The sequence below is a fragment of the Ictalurus furcatus genome, chromosome 5 (genome assembly GCF_023375685.1).
Source record: "Ictalurus furcatus strain D&B chromosome 5, Billie_1.0, whole genome shotgun sequence".
NCBI lineage: Eukaryota > Metazoa > Chordata > Actinopteri > Siluriformes > Ictaluridae > Ictalurus > Ictalurus furcatus.
Window position 1 is genome coordinate 20,138,854 of NC_071259.1, and position 25,216 is coordinate 20,164,069.

At 38.2% G+C, this 25,216-nt stretch overlaps 1 protein-coding gene across 1 annotated transcript in view; it reads right to left on the reverse strand.

Moving 5' to 3' along the window:
• Positions 1-722: 722 nt before the first annotated feature.
• nol4la (nucleolar protein 4-like a) overlaps positions 723-25,216 on the reverse strand; it is a 46,174-nt gene continuing 21,680 nt past the window's right edge. Inside the window, exons 3-11 of the mRNA XM_053625090.1 lie at positions 23,496-23,607; positions 22,042-22,151; positions 13,189-13,342; positions 7,606-7,910; positions 7,126-7,311; positions 6,601-6,789; positions 5,967-6,086; positions 5,363-5,552; positions 723-5,266 (exon numbers count right to left, since the gene is read on the reverse strand). Of these exons, the coding sequence (XP_053481065.1) occupies positions 5,049-5,266; positions 5,363-5,552; positions 5,967-6,086; positions 6,601-6,789; positions 7,126-7,311; positions 7,606-7,910; positions 13,189-13,342; positions 22,042-22,151; positions 23,496-23,607 (1,584 nt within the window). The 3' untranslated portion in view covers positions 723-5,048. The remainder of the gene's footprint in view (positions 5,267-5,362; positions 5,553-5,966; positions 6,087-6,600; positions 6,790-7,125; positions 7,312-7,605; positions 7,911-13,188; positions 13,343-22,041; positions 22,152-23,495; positions 23,608-25,216) is intronic.

Below are 25,216 nucleotides of genomic sequence, written 5' to 3' on the forward strand. Positions count from 1 at the left end.
TAATCACATTGGAAATCTTTAGTTAACTGGACCAGTTGGAGGGAGGCTACGCTTTCCCCTATATCACTGGCTTTACTTGTAAAATATTTGTTTCAAGTCTTTGTGAAAGTAGTAATAAAAAAAAATCATTTGAATCTCATTGACCATTAACCAGATCCATTGTGTAACATTATGGGGAGGACAATTGGTGTTGCACTTTGAGCTGATAAGAAGCTCTCTCTCTCTGCTTTTTTTTCTGATCCAGCACCTTCATCCACAATCAGTGACTGAAATGTCGCCTCTCAAGGCCCTTGCACATGGATCCCAACCCTGATTCGTTCTGAACTAATGCTGAGGAAGTAACACACTTCTCAAGTGCAAAAACTGAACAGTGTTTAACAGAGAGGTAACACACACCTGCAAATGAAAACAGGCTGCTATAACAGTTGTACTAGACTCATGTCTGAGGAACAAAAGCACAATGAAAGTCTTCTCATGTTCTGGGACAATAACATGAACCACCGTGGACAAATGACAGTCACAAAGATTCACTTTATGCATTATAAGTGTGCAAGGACCTTAACAGTGGTTTATCCAAGTCTCTATAACTTTCTAACATAACATTGCCCCTCCATGCACAAGATTAAAGAAACAACTTAATGTCACAAACTGAGGCTGGATATGTGGGTCTTCAACAACAACAACAACAACGACGACAACAAAAAATTAAATAAAAAAAAAAATAAACCAACAACAAAAAAAGAATCTATTCCTCTGTACATGTAAACATCACACACTTCCACTGAGTCAGAACCAGAAAGAAATAATACAAAGCTTCACATTGGTATACAAAGAGAAACCAGGCTTCAGCCTAGAGTTTCCAGGCAAGTACAGGAGTAGAAACAAATCAAATACAATAATCATAGTAATAACAATAACAATAATCTTACAAAGCACCACAAATGAAAAGAACACAGGCAATGGTTGTTACCACATTTTGATTGCAGACCTCTGCTGCACTTATAAAAAAATAAGTCATGGTATTTCTTTTTTCTTTTTTACCTCCAACATTTTATTTTTCACTGTGTGTTTGTGAGCATGTTCGTGTTTATATGTGTGTCTTGCATTTTTCCGTGTGAAGAGTTACACAGCTCGCAGACCTTGTTTTCAAACAAATATGAACATAAACACATTACTAAAGTCATTTCACATGAAATCTTACTAAAGAAAACAGAACAAAACAAAACTATAATGTAGAGCAAGCGGACATACTAGCACGGTCGTGTGTTTGAACCACTCTACCTTACACTCCTTTTTAAGTACTCATGGGAAATCAAACTCATTCCCTCATCAAATTGTTCCTCACAGCGTCTAAGAATGGACTGAGTCCATGTTATGTTTGGATGCAGGTCTCAACGAAACAAGTGCGTCTTTCAGAAATAAGGACATTTCGCCTTCTCTGTGTTAAATAAATGTTCATCAAATAAATAAATTACTCTAAACATATGGCCTGAATATAGTAACATATACTTTTTTCCCCCCAATGTTATAATTTGTTATGATTCCAGATTTAAGACATTTATTAAATTAACCAAGCCATAAAGTGCTACAATATTTCATCTTAATTTAATTTAAGATGTAATCTGATGTGAACCCAAATGATCATTCCTGTCCAGCCTTTATCAGATTATTCTCCTGTGGATCTCCAAATTGGCTAAAGTTTGGTTTTGTTTCTATACAAGGTGACAGTTCCCTTTAGAGGCATAAATAAAGAACTTTATTAACCTTGCAGACATATAAAGTAATGAAAATAATCTAAAAGAATATAAAATACACATAAACATCAGATTAAAATAAGTGGGTACAGTTAACTAGTGGAAATGCATTGCTCCCCTTACCTGACACCCCCAGTAGGAATAGTTTTCTGGTTCATCGTAATTTTGTGGTTATGGCTACAACACTTGGAAGGTTGCTATACCACTTAAAGGCTTGAGGCACACAGCTCACGTAACTTTACACTGTTTAAATCAACTTCTCCAGGATTGTCTTCTGCTTTTTTTTTTATACAGTGCCTTTTTGTGTGAGGCCTGAATTTGGTGACATGTTTGAAATTAACATGGGGGCACGAGACAAGCAAAAGGGAGCTCAGCGTCATAGTGTGCAGTGTGAAATAGCTTTGTGCACTACATCATCGAACTGAATTTCCATGACAGGAATACGAGATGTAAGTGTTACACCTCCAATTGTTCTGAAAATCACTGAGGTGTCCAGCCAATTAAAAACCATTATCTGGTAAGACTGACATCACATAAATTATGACATAAGTAGTATGGAGGTTTTTTTTTTAAGCTTTGGCCTATTTCCACTGAAAATTAGGTCGCTTCGCTTAAACATGTATGCATATGTACATAAATAAGTCCCTCTGATGATTCTGATTGGTCCCCGTGCGGTATGAAAGTGACATAGTCATGAGGTTAGAAAACAAGAGCAGCATTCACAACTTAACAAAATTTGTTTGCAATGCAGCATGGGAAGTGCAGTCCTTCAAATTTTTATTTTTTAAATTTCTTTTCTGTGAACGCATTTCCCAGAAGTCATTGCAGTGCTGAGGATAAAGGGTTGCAAAGGCAATGGGGTGTGGAGGAGGGGTTGAGAGTAGGGTTTTAAGTATCTCAGCGCAGCTTCATTTGCATAATGTCCAACAGTCTAACATGCCCATTTGACAGAATTTAAACATCTGTAGTAGTCAAAATCAATCAAATTATTAAATAGATTTTTTTTGTTTGTAGGTTTTCTTTTTATATATGAGAAAGAATAAATGTATGTAAAGAATGGAACTATGTCAAAAAAAAAGTGTGTCTATGTTAAATTTTCAGACAATACACTAAAAATATTATCATATACATTGCACCTTATCCCCAACCACAGTAGCATTAATCAAATATTAGATATCTTACAAGTTCTCAACCCCTGCATCTTTGATGGTATCTCCATAGTGTATACTATGGGTTTGTCTCTATGGCAACTTCACATACTTATTGGCTAAGATTTTTTCTACCAGATATGCTATTTTAAACATTTAAAACAACGGTGCCAAATATATACGGCATTTGGGTTGTGACTGGGCCAATGAATGTTCTAATCCAGCCCACCAAGTGAACTTAGAATGCATGTGCTGAATTAAAATGGTCTTGTGGACCATAATTGAACTGAAATATGAAAAAGAGCTAGTCTCTGTTATTCCACTAGGGGAAAAATAGATCAAAAATAAGCTAATGAGTCAGGAGATTGGGAGTACAAATCCCACCAATGCCATAGCCGACCAAGCCCAGGGTCAAGGGAGCAGTATTGCCTGTGTGCTCTGGGTGGAAGGGACAGCATTACTGTACACCCCCTGTCAATCACAGTGACACTGGTGAATCGTGATGGTCTGTGAGCTCATGCATGTGGCAGGGAGCAGATAGTGCTTTCCTCCAAGACTATTATGCTCTCATGTGACGCAGAATGAGCAGCAACAGTTCAAAAAGATGCAGTTGGTTGGCTTTACGTGTCTCTGAGGAAACACGTTAGCCTTCACCCTCCCTGGTTGATAGCTGTTGTACAGTATGATAGGGAAAGCTGACCGGCAGGTGGGAATTGGTAGATGATCAAATTTGGGACAAAATGTGGAAATATTAAAAAGTGTGAACGATAGGGAATTCTTCACTACAAAATGTGGAAATGTTTAAGAGTGGTGAATAGTTATGCAAGATACTGTATGGTAAAACCAAAATTGTAAAATAATTTTGTTTTTTCGGGGGTAATGAATTGACGTCTGTCCATCTGTTATATAAGTGATAACGTTCAATCTATATGCGACTTTTAAATAGTTGCAGACAAATAGGATATAGACACATATAAGATGAGTTATTAATGTGTTATTGGTCTACTGAAGTGATTTTTTTGGTCTGGCCCACCTGACATTGGACTTAATGTACTGTAACCCATAACCCAAAATACACCCCTGGTTTAAAGTTTTAAGAATCTAACTAGGGCTTGAATATGCAGACAGTGCACCAGCAGCTGTTGGGAAAATTCGTTTTGTACCCATGCGTCTAGCTGGGCAAAACCAGATTGGGATGGTGTGGCTGATTTTCCAGTCATTTGACCCAGTTTGTACTTGTCGCATAGCTGACTGAGAGCAGATTGGAACAAGAAAAGATTTGGCTTACCATTGAGCACTATGAAATTTTAGGAGAATGTTCTGCTTGGACCTATAGTAGGTGTCCCTTGAATTTTCATTAAATGAAATTCTATTACATTTACACATCACACGTATGCTGCAACTCTCTATGTGGCTGCTAAGGACCCCAAACCCTATAAACACTCCAGCTGTGAAAATAATGGTCAGTGACAGTGGAATGGTGATGATCTAAACATGATGCACAGGAAATGACATCATCTGTTTGCTCTAGTCACACTCACAATACTGGGTTATACCAAACTGATTGTGTAGAATCGTGTAAATCTATTTCCCCACAAGTGCTGCAGTGTTTCTCAGTAGTCACCCGTTGGATGGCTTTTGCATCATGGATTGGCTCTGTACAGTGACATCATTTTAAAATCAAACCTGCGTTGGTCAACTAACACAGCTAGCTGCACAGCCTCACACACCAGGCCTTCTCAGATCATGGCCTTTGGCATTAAGAGAAAAGTAGTTTATCGAAGCCTTGTACAGAGAGTTGTTATAAATCTAATTGAGGGCAAAGGGAATAGGGCAAAGACACTATAATGACAATAAGGCTATCATGAAGAATGCTGTAGGTAGCTCTATAAAGAAAGGGGACTCTGTGCATGTGTGTGTGCATGTGTGTGTGTGTGTGTGTGTGTGTGTGTGTGTGTGTGTGTATTTGTAGTACATCTGTGCATCTGCTTGTGGCCATGTAGCTACATATACATTGTAATGTGCTGTGTGCATATCCCAATTCATGTACGCTGCACATCTGTGCAGATCTGCTCATGTGTTTTTTGAGTGTATGTCTGTGTATAGGTGCATAAGCACATGTGTGTGTGAGACCGTGTGTGGAGTTTCAGTTCTGCTGTAGAATGAGGTTTTCAAGCTCGTCAGCTGAGCGGAGCAGGAAGGCGGCGGACTCACGATAGCCGGCAATGAGCTGCCGCACTGCCGTGACTTCGGGAGGGCTGAGCTGAGCTGACGCTCCTCCGCCTCCACCGCCCTGACCGTGACTGTTAGAGCTAGTGGAGGAGGAGCTGGAGCCCACAGACTTCATACTCAAGTCAGTGGGACCTGCGAGAGAGAGAAAGAAAAAAAATACAAAAGGAGAGATGAGGTTTATGTCTTTTAGCTGAAAATACTTTGCCTCTAAAGCACTTAGCCACTAACCATTGCTCTGTGCTGTCGCACTGCTTTGCAGGCTGTTGCCTAGAGCTCCGTAACCACGGAAACTGTAATTGAGCCCCCCATTGGTGTACAGCTGGTCCTGGGAGTAGGCTGAAGCAGCCAATGAGAAGCCTGAGTGGGCCACAGCGGCTGGGTCTCTGGAGTTGGGTTTTTCTGCAGTAATTGACTCATCCTACAGAGGGCAGCAGCGGAAAAGAGAACCATTAAACACTTTGTACATTGTGTAAATACAGTTTATTTTCTACAAATTGTATAGAGTTCAAATCTACAGGAATACAGTTCAAATCTTGAAGCATTTTTTCCTCAAAGCATTCTTTATCTGCTTAAGTTTAAAAGTGTAAGGTACTCTGGAATTAAATGTTTATTTAATACTTTTTTGTTGTTACAATTTAGTTATCCATGTGCTGTATTAGCTGTAATGTGGGTGTTCAGTCAGGAGTTACAGGGGAAAGAAAATTATCATTCTTTATTCCTGCCAGCTTGCTTCTATTTTTTAAGTGAGTCTTGCAAAATTCCGTGTCATTTCTTTTCCCACCTATGTGTCTCCATCTCTCTGTCTCTCTCACACAAATACACGTCCACTCACATGGTTCTGGTAGATGTCAAGGCGCATTCTCTTGGCAGCATTGCGTGTCTCGCTCTCACAGGCAGCTGCCAGGATGTTTTCAGCCATGGCGGAGGTGAGGTGTGGTGGGGTGGGCCGTGTCTGAGCAGAAGTTGGTAAAAAGTAAAAGGACAGTCAACACACCAAGGATGATACACACTGCAATGCTGCATTTCCAGGGCAATCCATACAACACAGAAAAAAAAGTGTAGAGGTGTTCTTTAACTTTACATTCACAGTGAGTAGATAGTAACTGAGCTCTTTAGACATGTTCATGTTTGGTCCAATACATCATGAATAGATCTGAAAACCTCAGTATTTCTCAGAATTTCTATGCCTGTGCACAACATCCTTTAAACCTCACAAAAAGCGGGTTAAGAGTAACCTGACAGGAGCGTTCTCATCAAGGATTCATTTTGAATTTGGCCAAAAATTGATGGTTACAACACAAAGCAGCATCTACCAGCCTGATATCAGATACTAGTCAGTGAAATAGAAACCTCAACATTATGAATCCTTTATAAATCCTACATGAGCTTAAAATACAAGTGTGTTTATATTTTTAATGCTGTACAAATATCTGTTAAAAAAAAAAAAAAAAAAAAAAATTCTATACCTCAAAGCCTCCTTTCTTCATGCGTCTGCAGGATTTGAGGTAGGTGCGAATGCGTTTACGAGCTCGCTCCTGGAACTCTGGAAACTGGCGGCTGCAGGACTCAATGATGGCCTGGATCTTCTCTTTTGGCTGCTTGGAGATGGGCACCATCCTGTCCAGATTCTCATCCACAAATAACCGTACAAACATCTGGGAGTGAGAGGGTAAATGGCAGTAAATTTGAGTAATTGAGAGACAAATGAGAGACAGAAAGAAATTGCAGATGGAAAATCAAGCAGGAAAGTGGATGAAATTGAGTAAAAATGAAAAGAAAATTGGAACCCAGCTTCTTAACCATCTTTAAAAAAAATTGCACAAACATTTCGCAGTGGGAAGAATGAAAGGAAAAAAAGGGACTGTGTTACTGATTGAAAGATGTAAAAGCATAAAGGGTCAAATACAGGAAATCCAACAGTGATGCATAAATGGAGAAACTGCAAAAATATATGTAATCAAGAAAAGATGTGAGAAAAAAACATGTCTCACGTTGAAAGCTTTGAGTCTCTCGGGGTCTAGACCTTCTGTGTCATTAATCTTGTCGCTGTCGTCATGATCATCATGATCATCATCGTCGTCATCCATGACCTGAGTGCGTGTTGTATTTAAGTGTTCGGCACACATGCTCACTTCAGTCTTTACCGAGTCATAGCTTCCTGAGCTGTACTGAGGAGACTGGATTCACACACATATCAGAAAAAAACCAAATAAATTCGTTTATCTTCATATACAGAAAACACAAACTGGAGTCAATCCTCATTTCCTCAGAGCAATATTTCAGGAGTATGTGTATTTCGAACTCCTGTAATGTAGTTGTTACTTCTATGTCTACTGAAAACATAGTGGACAATATGCAGCACACTCTTGAAACCGCACAGTGCACCACAGCAGGTAATGTGGCATTTAGAAACAATGCATAGCCTATATGATGAATATTCTGTAAGTTAAGAGAAACGTTTTCTCCCTCACCTTGTTGCCGTACTCTGTTTTGATTATGTATTTCCTGCTTGGGTCAGCAGGGTATGGTGCAAGTGTGGGAGTAACCCCTGGCAACAATCTATCACTCAGGTTGAGGGGCTGTTGGCCTTCCTCTGAGGATGAGGAGGATGAGGTGGTACTGAAGTCCAATGGTGCTGTGGTTCCATTGCTATTCACCTCTTCAAATGGAATCACGCCATCTGTCACAGAAATGCCTCCAGTCACCGCAGCAGCACTGGTGGGAGGTGCGAGGGAAGGGAGCCCATTAGTGCTGGCACTCTCAGAGGAGGATTCATCTGTGAGAGGATAGCGTAAGCGAAAGGAAGAAGGGAAGGAGAAAAATGGAAGAAATTTTAGTAATGTTTTTTTCCCCCCTCACATATCCACTGTTACCAACTAGCCAACCTTACTAATATAATAATGGAAAACTTTGGCCAACAAATAACAAACAACATAAAAGTGTACTCCTCTAACCATGTTAGAATGATCAAAATTCCAATTAATTCAATTCCTTTAGGATGTTCTTGATTGATATGAAGCAGAACATGTCCATTCATTAGTCCAACATGTCTAAGCATGTTGTATGAGAGCATGAGTGTACGCATATGTGTATCTGTGCTTGTATGAGTGTGGGTAGTGGTCAATGTTCTATTTTGTCAATGTGTTTAGGTCAGTGCATGTATATGTACAGAGGGAGAGTCAGTTCAGGGTTAGATTACCGGAAGAGAGGGGGGTGGGGCTGGAGAGGATCTGGAGCCTTCATCAGAGAGGTGTATTAGAACAAGGCTTACAGAAACAAAAAGAACAGCGGATGGGGGAAGACCAAGTTGATGCACAGAAAAGTGGATGGGGAAGGACAAGGAGAGCAAAAGCACCCATGTATCTCCCTGTATCAAAAGAAAAGGCAATGGAGGAAGAGCACTTATCAAAAAGATAATGCACACTAACCATTAACTGTTTTAACCTTTAACTTAAACAATATAGCATTTCAGATTTTTAAAAAGTATAGCAGGTTGTGCACTAAAAGCTTCCCCTTTCCAAAAAAACCCCCTGGCTATATGCCCCCCCCCCCCCCCCCCCCGCTTTCAGAAAGGTGGCCAACATTCTCTCCCCCACCCAACAGGAACTCCCCCAGGAGACAAAACCATCAGTGCCTTTCTCTTTACACACACACACACCCTCCGGAGACTATGGTACCCAAAATAATACAGCAATCACACACAGACACTTTCTAAGACCATCTTTCTTTGTCTGGTATAGATACATACTTTGTTACATTTAGTTAGAAGATGGACACTGGTAATTTTTTTATAATTTTCTTGTAACCCCCATCTAATTATGTGACTTCCATTTGAAAAGTATGTATTTTTGTCTTTATTTCACAGAGAAAAAAAATGTATTCTATGCATTAGATTCTACTGAAAAATATAGTGTGAAAAACACTGGGGTGAACCATACAATCATACACATTAATGAAAGGAGTCAAGCACAGAAATCACATAAAAACTTATTTCAGTTCACTGATTCAGTGCCACCTCATCTAAATAGCCATATTCACTACAGTGGCTGAAATGGAGCAGTACAACGGTGTCTACAGTCCACATGCAGTAAATCTGAACATATCCAAAGCTGCCCACGATTAACAATAAACTGTCATTTATATTCTATAATTCTGTGGTTTATACTTATATTATGTGGTTTATACTTATATTTAGTTTTTCGGGCATAATATGTTTGAGGCATTTGTTCGATCAGTATGTGTCAAAACAACATCCAGTCCAAGGCTTCCCCCTGATTCTTACACATAATACATCGGATGTTCTATATATTGGAGATTTTATATATATATATATATATATATATATATATATATATCTGTATTTCTTCACTGATTTTTTTTGACAACCAAATCATGTGTCTATGTTTAGACTTGTGGAAAAAAAATAATAGTCCAATAGTCCTTAACTGTGCAGATCTTCCTAAGTTCCCATAAATAACTGCCACTGTGTGTATGTATCCTATAATGTAGTACATCTTTCTGTAAATTAAGTGTTTCACCACTTTGCGTGTTGACTATCCACTAATGCATGAATACACTCTTAGAAAAAAGAATGGTTCAAAGGTTCCAGCTTTCTCTTCTTTTTTAAATGGGCAATGCTCTGTAGTAAAATATTTAAGGGTTGACCAAAGGGAAGAAGTGATGATCAGGATCTTCATCTGTCTAAAATTTGTATACATCTGTCTCACAGTTATAACCACAAAAATTGATGATATAGTCTTATAGTGGCTTGTATTCATTCAAAGCACTGCCTACCTCGTCCCCCATATTAACAAGTCTGAAAAACAATATCTCTGGTTAAATAAGTTTAAACAGAGCAATTTTTGCCTACAGCCACATATCTCTTTAAAAATATTTTGGGTCAAATGAACATGTGCAAAAATCATACAATTTAGCTAAAACATTGTCTGTTATTTTCTAGAAGGTAAAAACAAATTGTCAAGGCCAATATTAAACCTCAACACTGAACTAAATCCCAGTAAATCTTATAAATGGCTTCACCATGATGGTCAGGACTGGAGGACTGTTGATTTACAGCTATCAATTCATAATCCACTGTATATTTGTTCTCCACAAACTCTTTTACTCCTCCAAAGGAAATTCTTGAGAACATGATCTTAAATAAAACTCTACTCGCTACATGAATCCAGAACATTATCAGCATAACCTTGTCCAGTTCAATTCACAGTGCTCCATGAAAAGACAGTTTTAATACAAACCTGAATCAGTATTGAATCAGTAGGCAATGTCTCACAGACTACTATCGCTTTGTCCATATATTGTGAATGAGTGCACCTCAAAATGTCTGTGTTAATATGTGAACAGAATTTTATTCTGTGGTCTGAAGCATTTAATACATCATTCACATCTTCTCCATCCACTGACCTTGTTGTATTGTTAATTTAGAGCACATACAAACACACACTTAAAAGTATGTGTAGGAGAAGTGGTAAGGAGCATAGGATGTTAGAGAAATACGAGAAATATTACTAAAAGGCGAATGAAAATGTGGAATTTGGTATGCATCTTTCAAAAATCTGGTATGCGTTTTTTAAAACAACTTGTGCATCTGAATATACAATATATACAGATATACTGTATATACATTACTGTGCAAAAGTCTTAAGCACCCTAAGCAGACTAATGATTTACAAATAAATGGGGGTTTAAAGGGGAAAAAACATTACAAAAGAATAAAGTAGCAGATGATTAGTGCAATGCTTGCTGTAGTATTGCTATGTGGGTATGTGGGCAGGGATTAGTGACCTTTAAGACAGCTTCCTGAAACCAAGAGGAAATAGGCCGTTCCATGCAGTTACAGTAGATGAGGGTAACCTGCTGACCTGGTGCTGACCCTTGACCATTCTTCCTAACACTCATCTCTCTTTAAGATAATTCCCCTCGGAACCTCCACAGCTCTATGTCAAGGGCAAGACAGCCTGAGCCCTATGCTCTGCTCTTCCTCCTCTTTCCCCATCCCTGGTTGCACAGTATTAACCCACAAACTCAGAAGTGCAAGCTGCTCTTCCTCTCCCCGACCTGTCTCTGAGTGACCCACCAGCCCCTCCCCAAGCGGCCATTTTAGAAAACCCTCGACTCTGCTGCAATCAGTCCAAGCACAGAACAGAATGGAGCCACAAGAGACAGAGACACATACACACAAAATGAAATAGGGGGATTGAATCCTGTATGTGTAGTGTATTTTTGAAAGAAAAAAAAAAAAAAGGCAAACGGAACAAATATACTTGTGGAAATTGAGATTTCTGTAGGCAGTGGAAAATTGGAAATTGTTTTGAGCACCAAGAGCTTACGTGCAATAAATAAATGAAGGTGCAATTATGTAAAAATAAAATATCATGGTCACCCAAATAAATCAGTGTATACATGCCAATTAGATTGCATTCATTTAAATCATCAGTGAGCCTGAAGCAGACTGCGTTATAATTTTAAACAGCAAGTCCAAACTAGCCTAAGTGGTATAGCAAGAAGCTTCTGAAAGCCTTCAATCTTCTCTTAATGGTTCTAGATAACTCTGGCATCCATTTAAAAAGCACCCATTCAGTGTATAATGGACAAGTGTTAGAGCAATGCACTGAAAATAGGTTGTAATGGACTAGCCATCAAAAATTATCTTCACAAGGCACTTACCTGACTTTTAACAATCTTAACTCATGGAGTAAGGTCCAAAAGTCTGAGTCCAGACTAACGCAATTTTATCGTTATATTTTTTAATCAAGATTATATCATACCATATTAATATAAATACAAAATGTTGTATTATTGAACACAGTTGCAATAATAATGCATGAAACATAGGTGGCATTATCTGTTAAGAGATTGCAAATATTAACACTTAAAAAAACTTAAACATTTTACAAAAAAATATATATATATTTTAAACAAATAGTATTAAGAGGTAGACATATTTGAACCATTTCTGTACCATTTTAATTAAGCCATTCTTAACATGTTTCAATTGAGTCAAATTTTCTATTGGTTTTTGATAAATGATGTGTGGCAAGTGTCGTTGGTTGTGAATGAAAATATTTTATTACCTCTCTTCATTTTAAAGTTTCACATGCTCAAAAATATCTGTGCATCAGAAAGAAAACTGTTTATTACATATTCATGTTATTCAAGTAGCATGCAGTAGTGGTAGAGGTGAGCTTGGTGCAGAATGTGAGTATTTGAGTGAATGTTTAATACACTGACATGCAAAGTATGCTTATGACAGAAAGTTGATATTGATATAGAAGGTGCTACAGATAAGTTGCATGTGAATGTTTCTATTTTTTTATTTATTAAATAAAACATATCAAAACATGTCACTAGTAGTTTAAAATGATTTTTCCTCCATGACCATTCATCATCCTGTGCATAAGGTAACTAGTTACTTTGCTAACAGAGTTCATTCAAGAAAAAAAAATCTTAGTAGCCCGGACAAATGATTAAAGTTAGGTTCAGTTCAACTTTATTGTCGTTGTCAGAGTACAACCCCAATTCCAAAAAAGATTCCAACCCATCTTTACTTCTAAGAGACTCTGCCTTTCTAAGATAGTCTTTTTATACCAAATCGGGTTGCTGACCTGTTGCCAATTAACCTCTAGCGGTTTCTTTTTAGTAACATTTATCTTTCTAACCTTTTGTTGCCCCGTCCCAACTTTTTTGAGATGTGTTGTGGCCATCAAATTAAAAATTTCCTTATTTTTTCCTTAAAATGGTACATTTCCCGAGTTTAAACATTTGATATGTTTTCTATCTTCTATTGTGAATAACATATGGGTTTATGAGATTTGCAAATCATTGTATTGTTTCTATTTACATTTTACACAGTGTCCCAACTTTTTTGGAACTGGGGTTGTATGAGAACACAGGCAAAGCCATTTTGTGTTTGTGTTTTTAAATTGAAGTCTATAATGGCATGCTCTGTTGTGCTGAGGCAGACCAGAGTTGGCAGTGAAACCTTACGGGACAGAAAGAGGAAATGAGAGGATTGATGGAGAGCACTGTCTAACCTTCCTCCTCTTTGATGCTGGGTTGTGGGGGCGTGGCTTTCCTCTCTGGTCGTGGCTCAGGAGTGCCGCTGGGCGCTGCTGCCGGAGCGCGCTCAGTAGAGCCCCATGCAGGCTCAGCCATATCCAGGTCTTCACTGCTCACCGAACTCTCATCCTAACAGGGTGGAACAGATGGAGAAAAGCGCAGAGGGAATAGATGAGGCGGGCAGGTGGAAGGCAAAAGAGAGGAAGAGGAAAAGGTGTATGAGGAAAAGACAAAGGAAGAAAATGACTGCTTAAAAAACATCCCCAAAAATTAATTCATGGAATTTCTCTTCAATGAAAACCTCATGTGCAAAAGCTACTTTAAAGCAACAGACCTAATATTGGTCTAATTTATACAAGCTTGCCTTCAATAATTTGTAATTCAATGCTACCTTTATAGCAACTGCAGAGGTATACAAAGTGAAATAAAAACACTGGGGCACTTTTCCCACTGATCTAGACTAAATATGACAATTATGACTATAAATAATAAATAATAAAAAAATAAATAAAATCTGAACCAATCCATACAAATGGCTGTGCCACTCGTCCAACAGTACATACCTTCCTTGCTTCACATTCTGGAAATGAAAGGAAGAAAAGTGAAACGAATGGCTGTGTGTCAAATAATGAGCGTTTCTGAGAAGTGCTATTTTTAACTTTCCCCCAAAGATGCTTATGTTATCATGACATGGAGATGAGTGGATGGGGACGAATGCCAAGGCAAGAAGGGGCTGGGGGGGGGGGAGCTCTGGAACAAAAACAAAAAATAACAAACTTATTTACAGTATAAAAAACTTACAAAGTCACCTTGACTTGATTTTACCATGTGTATGTGGGGGTACATTTTTATATCTTGATGGAGATCAAATGACCAAATGATTTTTGGTCAGAATGGTTAGAGATTTTGGTTCAGAGATACTTCCGGAGCTTCAGACAAGCTCCGCCATCTGGCAATGCTAATATTAGCATTTGTACTTCACTCTTGGCCGGAAACCTTCCTTTACCCATATGGTTCAAAAACCTTAAAATCAACTTATTCAGTGTGAATATGAAAAACCCTCCTCAAAGAACAGCCTTCCAAAGAAAGCACATTAACCTCTACACAATATATATCTGATATGTGCTTTAGTGTGTGTATACACATAATAGCCACTGCTGCTAGTATTCCCAAGCCACCGACTTAACAACACATGCATGTGCAATCCTCCATAACATTCCCGCCATCCCCTAACACACACACACAAACACAGACACACACACACATTCCCCATGTCCCGCTCTTACTCATTCACATGTCTACTACAAGCACACACTATATACACCAACATATCAGCTTGTTTTAACGTGTAGTGAACATCTAATCCAACATCCCAACCCCCCACCAACACCCTCACCCAAAAGACCACTGGCAGTCTCTCTACGCATACCCCCCAACCACCCCCTCAACCTTTTCCGTCAGTACTCCATCCTCTGCTGTTCCCATCAAACAACGCCTAGAGATGATAGATAATGGTTATACCAATTTCATCTTCAGTATGAATATGAATGAGTCTTGTACCTACACTTTACCATATCTGCCCCTCTGTCTCAATTTATCAATTCCCATAGTAACAGGCGGACGTGAAGTGGAGCTGTAGAAAGCGAAGGGTGTATGAGTGTGCATTGAATATAGAGGCATGTTCGGGAGAAAAAATACAACGATAGACGTATGGATGCACACTTATTGGCATTTGTGCCTATTATCACAACACACACCCCCTTTAGTGAGATACCTCACGAAAGCTTCTAATGTAATGCGACAAAGCACTTAAGAAAAAAGCTGACTGACACGGCTCCCCATTGCTAGGAGACGAGTCCTGAAAACTCTCAGCTCAAGTAAAAGTTGCCACATGGTGATTTCTCAAACATAATTGACAGCTCAACGATTTCAGTCATGTCTACAGTACATGAAATGATTTGTCATTGGCTAGGTGATACCTCAACAGCGAGACATCACTTTATCTACAGCCATTCTATTAGGTCTGAAAACACTGAATTCATAACATTCAGACTCACAGTTATGGACTTCAAGGAAGCAAGTGTTACGTTCACTCTCTCTCGTGTCTTTTTGAAATGTGCAGCTTGACACATAAGCTACAAACTGTCTCTGCATTTCATTTTATGTTTAAGACTTGACTGACGGATGTTGCATACTGCAAACTTGGGTTGTGATGTTAAAGCTTTGAGACAGAGCTTTGCTAATCACTGTTACATAGAAGTGCTTCAAACACAAGCACGTTCACTATTACCTTCCTGTGCCCTCTTACACGTTTACACACTCAAACATCACATAAAAGCTAGCCTGTTCATACAGCCACGTCATAGTCAGACGTAGCGCTCCATGTGAAGTTTAGAGGCAGGACGTGCTTCGTGCTTTAGGAAGAATGTAAAATAAAGTTACAAGTGAAAAGAGACAAGAAATGGATGAACTCCACACTCCACACAAAACTCACACTAACATGATCGATGATCATGGCATACCATACACCTCATCCAATCACACATGAGATGCAGAAACAAAATTTACAGCTTAGCCTATATGTCATTTCTTACTTTTCAAAAAGATGTATATTTCTCCAGTGGTAACACTGTAACTTTATTAACGTTCGTACCAATGAAGCTCACTGAATGAAACTGATTTAAATTGAATTAAAAGTGTTGTCACAGAATAGAGAAACAGAAACAGCCATCAAGACGCTGAACAAGGGGGTGAAGGGATAGCGCCACAAACAGATTTAGAGAGGAAGAAGGGAGCTTCTGGTAAATGTTCTAATGAGTTGAGAGAGGATTTAGTGCTGAGGGCTGCTGTCCAGCTGCTTCTGGCCTCACAGGATGGGGGATAAGGAGAGACACAGACAAGGATCAAGGGAGTAAGAGAGGGAGTCTAGTCATTCCAGCATGCTGGTAAAAGGATTAAACAAAGGATTTTAAGCCACTGCTACCGTGACTTGGTCCTCATACTTCATTCTACTTTTCACTAGGTTAATAAAGACTTTAGGAACCACTAACACATGCTGAACGACGACTGTCTACGAAATATTCTGAACTCAGTACAAGTAATTCACTGTGAGTACACAGTACACACTTAATAAAATTTGCATCAAAGAAATCATGCTTTGAGGTTAAAAAAAATAAAATACATAATGAGATTAATGCATATTTTCATTTAGGGCATTTAGCAGACGCTCTTATCCAGAGCAACTTGCATTTATCTCATTTATGCATCTGAGGGGTAAGGGCCTTGCTCAAGTGGCAACTTGGCAGTGCTGGGATTTGACCTCACAACCTTCTGAAGCGCAGACCATTACACCTTAACCACCAAACTACCACTGCTTATCACACAGTGCTTGGTGATATGACAAAAACATTATATCACTATAATTGAGGATATTTCTACAATACACAATGCGTATCACAATATATAATTTAGCTAACAAATTGTCTGTAAAACAGTTAAAAATCACCAGTTAAACTAAGTTTGATTAAACTTTTTTAATGCCTACAAAGGCAAAGAAGATTAATTTGTTGTTTTTTTCATTTACATCAAATCAACCACATCCGTTCAGTACCATTTAATCTGTAATTATTAAAAACACCAAAAAAAATACATCACCATACCAACGATATCTCAGAAAACTGTACCGCGTAATCATTTATCATGATATCGATAGTATATCGATATATCGTCCAGCCCTAATATCACATACTTGATTCTTAGATGAATTATTATAAAAATGTTTTTCATGGGATATTGTTGCAGAATATTACAATAAGCTGTTTACAAACATGTATTATATTATGTGAATTTTGTGAATATGTGAATATATCTATCTATCTAACTATATTATAGGTAATAATATTTTATATTTACATTTGGATCAATAATTCTTCAGAGCAAAAAAAAAAAAACAATGCTGTATTGGATTAAAACAAAACATTTAATGCTGTGAAAGCATATGATGTTAACTGAAAAAATCACAGATCTGGCATGTGAACACGGGATGCTGATGCACGGTGCCATCACACCTCTGCGGTTTCACATAACTTGGCAACAGAAGCTTGCAGAAAGTCGGCGGTGTGACTGGGAGAAAGGTAATATTGGACCAACATTGAGTTTTGATGTAGGTACTGTTACAAAAATAAGAAGGCGGGGGAGGTTGGGGGTTTGTGCATCCTTAGTATGTGAAATATATGTTGTCCTGCACATGTTATTTCTTTACTCGTATACATGCACTCACAGGATCTATTGATTTTGATATTGCACCCAGCATGTATCAGTATCCCAGAGTAGTGCACAACATGCTCTCCTGGTGCTTAACAGCAGTGCAGGCATACCGATATCTGCAGTGATGGGAAGGCAGGAATAATATCATTTTCTCTCTCTCTCTCTCTCTGTGTTGAAAAAGATACAATATCACATTAAGCTGTTTTGAATATATATATATATATATATATATATATATATATATATATATATATATATATATATATATATAAAGATCATTTCTCATCCAAGTCCCCAGCTGAAGAATGAAAGTTGCAACCTTTCGCTTTTAGAAGAACCTTTTAACCCACTGCAGCAGAGAAGACAGAATACTGTACATACTTAATTTTACACACACACACATTATATATATATATATATATATATATATATATATAGGGAGAGAGAGAGAGAGAGAGAGACATAAGACATAAAAAATTTAAATTCCAATATTAAGTCCTCACTTTAAGGTGATGTTCGTTTAAGAGAGGTTCGTTAAGAGTACAGGCTGGAAACGGTCCTGCCATGTGATTTAAAAATGTAAACAGTTATCCAAACTATAAGCTATTACACTAAAAGCTCTCGGAAATGTAATAAAATGCCTAGTATATACTCGGGTAAATGGGTCAGTACTGTAACGCTCACTCAGCTATCTGAGGGTCAAAGGCATAACGGCGTAACTTGAAGTCTGTCAGAAAGGTTAGCATGTGCTGCGCTACAGGCAATGGCCTAACTATGTACTTCTTCATGATTAATGAAGTGTATAAATCCGTTTATCTCCTACCTTTCTTTAACACCTCCAATATTTTCGCTTGAATTCCCCTATTAGAGGGTTATTTACCCGTTTGTCTTCGTGTGTTTTCCCTCACAGTGCCGGTGAATGCTGTGCCATCCTGCCTGTGAGAATCACGCTCGTGCGGACTCACAGCGAGGGGGCGGGGTCATCACTCACTGTTAAGCCACGCCCAGTCACAGTCACAGAGCAGCCTGATCTAGAATGATTGACAGCCGGGAGCCTTCCCACCTTCCTGCGCATCCACTCCGGTGTTCTTGTTTAATTGCACGCTGAGCCAAATTTAGCACCGCTTAGGCAGTAGGGTTAACTTCCACTTCTCTAAAGTAACACTATAATGTCCCAGTTTATTAAACAGATATTCATCCTTAATCATATTATGAATGGGCTACTATGAATCATCGTCCAACTACTGTACCTATGTAGGTATGAGGAATGATTGTCTAGACTCATCAGAGTAATCTCTTTTACACAGAGAAGGCAGTGGAATGATTTGTGTGTGTGTGTGAGAGAGTTTTAAAATACATAATGTAATCGTTACAATAGACTCTCATGACTCAGAAAACAATGTATGTTATATGGAGTACTTTTGTTCACATTGTCTGATGCGTATTAATCATAAAACATACTTAGAACTTGTTGAAATTTTGTGCTGATTAAAAATATATTCTTTTTTATACGATATGTGCTCTCAGAATAGGTGAACACTGCTCTCTGGTGTTAAAATGCTGTAATAGAATTTTATAAGCAGACAGATTACACAGGATGCAACCAAACAACTTAAACAGCAACAACAAATAATCAAATAATAATAATAATAATTTTGCCATACACTTTCAAATTTATGGTATACAATGCATTCTGGCCTAACTCCAAATCATACTTTATAACTGTTTATGAAGTATGTGTCTAGGACGAGCTCTATAGTAACCAGTTGTCACAAACTGTAAAACACTGCTTTTTTGTGTATAAACTACACACAGAGGTATATTAGTAACCCATGAACTGCTATTCCAGGCACACAGGTATATACTGTTGCTGAGGCAACCAAAGCTATAGACGTTTACCTTGACAACCACGTCCTGCAAATTATGACCCAGCAGCAGTTGTTGTACACAGTGCTCCTGTGGTAAAATGTACTGAACTGTATGGTTTTTACCTTCAGCAGAATTTTGTAGCCGACATCTATATGACTTGTTTTGGCCTTATGTAATATGTGTATTATGTATGTAAATCATTATTCCATGTATAATAATAATAATAATAATAATAATAATAATAATACATTTTAAATGAAGTAAGGTTTTTCTCACAATAACGATGCCTCAGGTAAATCTCATAGGCTATGGTATGAACAGGTAGTGAAATATAAGTAGTGAATATACAGGTAGTGAACTGGCATTTGGCCAGCACTGGCCAGCAAATACCCAATCTTTTCACACCATTGGATACCTCTATAATATCTCCCCATGCAAAAGTAATAAAAATGTTTATTTTTAATTTTTTTTTATAATACACTTTAGTACACAAATATTATATGCAAGAAAGTATTTGTTTAAAGATGGCAGAACTAAACACCAAGCATATAATTTCTATTTTTTCTAAATAATATTACAATTTCTGCATTGCTGCACTGTTGTGTCACAAATATCCAATATACAGATAAAGCTGAAGTAACACCAAATTGTTAATTCAGAACTAGATTTCATTTAACCTATTTTCCAATCCACGGACACATAGTATTTTATGACATAAATGCACGTAATTTGGCTGACATGTAATTTTCTTGCATCGAACATAAGCATACAACTAGCCTTAAGCAAGACATCATCATTCCAGAGTTGTCCCAGTTAGTAGAGTATATCAGTGTTGGATTAGTATTGGGATTTCAGCCAATATAATTTTTTTTATGCCAGCAAACTGAACGCTCCTTTTAGGGACAATAAATGTAATAAATCAACAGAAAGTTGTTTAGAAAAAGAGAAAGGATATTTGAACAAATAAGGACTGATAAGATTTACAACCCTAATTCCAAAAAAGTTGGGACACAGTGTAAAATGTAAATAAAAACAATGCAATGATTTGCAAATCTTATCAACCCATATGTTATTCACAATAGAACATAGAAAAGATATCAAACGTTTAAACTCAGGAAATGTACCATTTTAAGAAAAAAATAAGGTAATTTTGAATTTGATGGCCACAACACGTCTCAGAAAAAGTTGGGACGGGGACAACAAAAGGCTGGAAAAGTAAGTGTTACTAAAATGAAACAGCTGGAGGAACATTTTGCAACTAATTAGGTTAATTGGAAATGGGTCAGTAACATGATTGGGTATAAAAAGAGTATTTTAGAGAGGCAATTGCTCAAAAACTCTTAGAAGTAAAGATGGGATGGAATCTGGATGAACGCATATGTTGCTCTAAAACCTGTATATACCTTTCAGCATTGATGGTGCCTTTCCAGATGTGAAAGCTGCAGATGCAGGCTTTTGAACTGGGCGCTGATAAAAAGCCGGACGGTCCCTCTCCTCTTTAGTCCTCTTTAATTTAGAGGATGCGGCATCCACGGTTAACCAAAAAGAATTTCAAATTTCGATTCTCCTGACCACAGAACAGTTTTCCACTCAGTTTTCCACTTTAAAAGCTTTGGCCCAGAGAAGATGGCGGCATTTCTGGAACATTTTCACATGTGGCTTCTTCTTTGCATGATAGAGCTTTAATCAGCATTTGTGGATGGCACGGTGAACTGTGTTCACAGACAATGACAATGAGGTGTTTCTGAGCCCATGCAGTGATTTCCATTACAGAATCATGCCTGTTTTTAATGCAGTGCCGCCTGAAGGCCTGAAGATACGTGCATGCAATATTGATTTTCATCCTTGTTCCTACCTCACAGAGATTTCTCCAGATTCTTCGAATCTTTTGATGATATTATGTACTGTAGATGATGAGATATTCATAGTCTTCGCAATTCTACATTGAGGAACATTATTCTGAAATTGTTCCACAAATTGTAGATGCAGTTTTTCGCAGATTGGTGAACCTCTGCCCATCTTTACTTCTGAAAGACTCTGCCTCTCCAAGATACTCTTTTTATACCCAATCATGTTACTGACCTGTTGCCAATTAACCTCCAGCTGTTTCTTTTAAGTAACACTTACTTTTCCAGCCTTTTGTTGCCCCGTCCCAACTTTTTTGAGACCTGTTGCAGCCATGAAATTCATAATTACCTTATTCTTTTCTTAAAATGGTTACTCAGTGTAAACATTTGATGTTTTCTATCTTCTATTGTGAATAACAGACGGGTTTATAAGATTTGCAAATCATTGCATTCTGTTTTTATTTACATTTTACACAGTGTCCCAACTTTTTTGGAATTGGGGGTTGTGAATACAGACACTGTTTCTATACTATACATAGTGTATAATTGCACAAGAAGCCTATAGTGTGTGGCTGTCATATGGTACCAAAGTCTAAACAATTAGTTAATTAATCATAAGTATTTTTGTATAACTTTTTGTACTTTCCCCTTTGAGTCTACTGCGCAATGTACAAATTAAAGAAATGGTTTTTAGCCAGGTGTGACCACATACACTTTTTCAAGTTGTTTTAGAATATGGCTTTTTTTTTAAAGAAGTGAAAATATATATTTTTTTCTTTTTTTACTGCAATGAAACTGTGTGTTCCTCTCTCATGTAAGTGAACTGCACAACCCCTGTGTGCTTACCTGCTCATTGGTATTCATGCACTGCAGTTTCATCTGTTTCAGGTAGGTGGCAGTAAGAGGCATGTTGTAGTCGATGAGGTCTGGGACCAATGAGGTGGGTCGGTCATTTTCTGTGGGGGGTGAAATCAGCTTTAGTCTTTTAGAATTCGTGATTTGCTTAAAGAAAAATAATAATTCACTCACAAATTGGGTAGCTGAGTGATAAGCAGGAGACATCATTAAAGAGGCCATTATAGTCCCGAGTATATCAACATTATATATTAAAGCAGTATATTATGAGGGAAGAAAGGTTTCTACAAATAACATTATATACACATTATTGAGTCTATTCCAATACACAGTATAAGATACATCCTTTTAGCAAAAATCCACAGGTGGACCAGGTGAGTGCTCCATGAGAAGCTGTTTTCTAAACAGTCCCCAGCCTGTCCACTGGAGGGCAATGTTGAGAATCAGCAGTACCGAAATTCCTGAAAATATCTTGGGTCTTTGTTCAAACACAATAACCACTGAGTTGTCTTTGTTTCATACAAGTCTGTTGACTCTAGAGCGTCTGCTTACGCTGTCAAACAGACATAACACAAATCTGTCTACCGTCTGAAATGTGGAAAGTATGTGAGGGGACCGGTTTGCCACTATTTCATTTAAACATCCCCATCCAATGTTTGCTTCATCTGGGCTACACTCAAAAGGAGACAAGTCAGAAATTTCACTTCAATTGCAGCATTAGAGCATTTAGAAATAAAACCTCACAGAAAGTGTATTAGTCACTTCCTAATGACTAACAGCAGACAGGTGTCATTTCTCTGTGGTAAAGGGACTAAAATATACTATATGTACTGCATGGTAATATGACAATATACATCATACATGTAATCTGAAAACAAAACTAAGTCCATCACAAAAAAATATCACAGTCTACTGTAACAGGATAAGATGTATTCATAGTTCATTAACTATGATTTAGTTCACGTAAAAGAAAATACGGTTTTAGAAGATTTTAGAACAGAGATCTCTTCTCAAGAACTTGTGTTTTTATAGTGCTGAGCACTGGCTAAATTTGTACTGTTTCAGTTTTGTATATTTTCTAATTATAAATACATATAATTCATAATATTTAGTCATTACAAATTGGTATCCATGCACCAGTTTTTACTGCACCCAAATTGTATTCTTGTAAATTGTATGCTCTATATGGGATAGAATTATTACCTCCTTTATTTAACTACTGATTTAACTCCTTAATCATGAACTAGTGTGATAAGAGTCTGGACTCTCTGATGAGTTTAAGGGGTTAATCATAGCCTAATAAAGCACATTACGAAAAACACAATTGCCCACGAATTATACCAGGAAGGAAGACTAAACCTAAATCTGAATGAGTGAATCTTTATCTTCTTGTTTTAATAATCAAAAACTTTTGTTTGCTCAGGGGTGAGAATGAAGAGTCTGACCTTTGAACTCCGCAGTGCTGGGGTTGATGTGCATCCTCTTCTGGCATTCCCCACAGCTCATCAGGAAGCGGGTCACAGCCTCGCGGGGAAGGAAAGCGTATGTCTCTGCAATCTGGCAACCACAGAAGGAAAGAGAAATGGGGGTTAAGGAGACAAGATGAGAGGATGGAGGGGATTAGAGGCATCTTTATGGGGAATGGTGTTGATATAAGCTGAAGGGAAAAGACAGCTGCAATATTTGATTTTAATATTTGATTTATTTGACTGTCTGAACAATTGCATCCCATGTCACAGCAGAACCGGTTATCCTATGCTATCCTAGGCCTGGCCTTTTTTTACATATCCCCTCTCTGGCCCTCTCCTGCTGCAGCTGTTTTGTGTGCGACCTTCATGAAAACATGGAGCTAGAGAAGGGGGAGAGAAAGAGAGCAGAAGCAGGAGGCTCATCAGGGATGCTTGGTTCCCCTGTTCCTGCCTCAGGCTGCGCAAAAGGAAAAGGCCACCCAGGGAACAAACACATGCACTTCCCAGAATGCCACGGCCCAAGACAGCCCTCCCTTCACAGTGTGGCTGTGCTGGACTCACAGGGACTGCCATGCTATAAGACCTGACAGCAGTTCTCTCCAGGCGAGAGGATGAGGAAAGGAGATGAACCCCAAGTCCCACACACACACATACACACACACACACATCTCTGACTCTCTCTGTCTCTCTCTCTCTCAGTACATTCCTCACCTTGGTTTTGAGACACATTTTCATTTGTCTTTTCTCAGAATTTTGTAATACATATTGATATGATCCCTCAAACACAGAACAAGCATATCAGTTCTGCACAAATCTAGTCCTTCCACGGACAGCCTTACATCCAAACCTGTACGCTGGTAGTTTAAAACAAGATAAATTACCACAGCAACATAATATCACCACAAGAGGGCAGAGTTCACAGACAAGACAGCGGGTCAAAGGGACAAGTCTTGAATTTGTACTGTCTCATAGCAGAAGTGCTGATTCCTGTTTGTCTGCACTGCATCTTTAGATTTAGCCCAAATCATATCTAATTTCAGCAAATATTGCAGATTATAATAAATAATTTTAAACTCATACATGCAAAGTGTTTAGACATACACAGTCTCAACAAAGCATTTAAACTCCCAAACATAATTACATTAAAGCAAGTCTTTCTAAAACAGCTAGTCTTTTCCTTTAGTATCTCTGGCCAGAGGTGGAGTTGTGGTAAACAACCTATCAGCATCAGTCATGGCTGATTACAGCCAATCAAAGTCTGTCCGACCACAACAAATCACACCTATCACAGAGCATCTCTCCCATTCACACCTCATTTTAAAAGTCACAGCCAATCAACAAACGTTAAGGACAAGGAGATAGCATAGTGTTAGTGATGGACAGTTGAGCTGGTCTCTGTGGGACTTGGTGTGCCAAATGTCAAAAATAAGCCTATCAGGTGGCTAATAGTTTTAATTAGGTGATTAGCAAAGAGCTTGATGGGGGCGGAAACCTGACACCTGCTTTCACACGTTGCGGGATCATAGCTCAGAGACTACTGAACATTTTCACGGTATCTTTTTTTGGCATTTCTCCATATGACCGTAGTAGCAACGGAAAACTAATCCTCAATCAGCAGATACAAGATGACTAAATATATTACTTACATATCTGTATATATGTTGCAGACAGCATACTGAGCAGTTACACACACACAC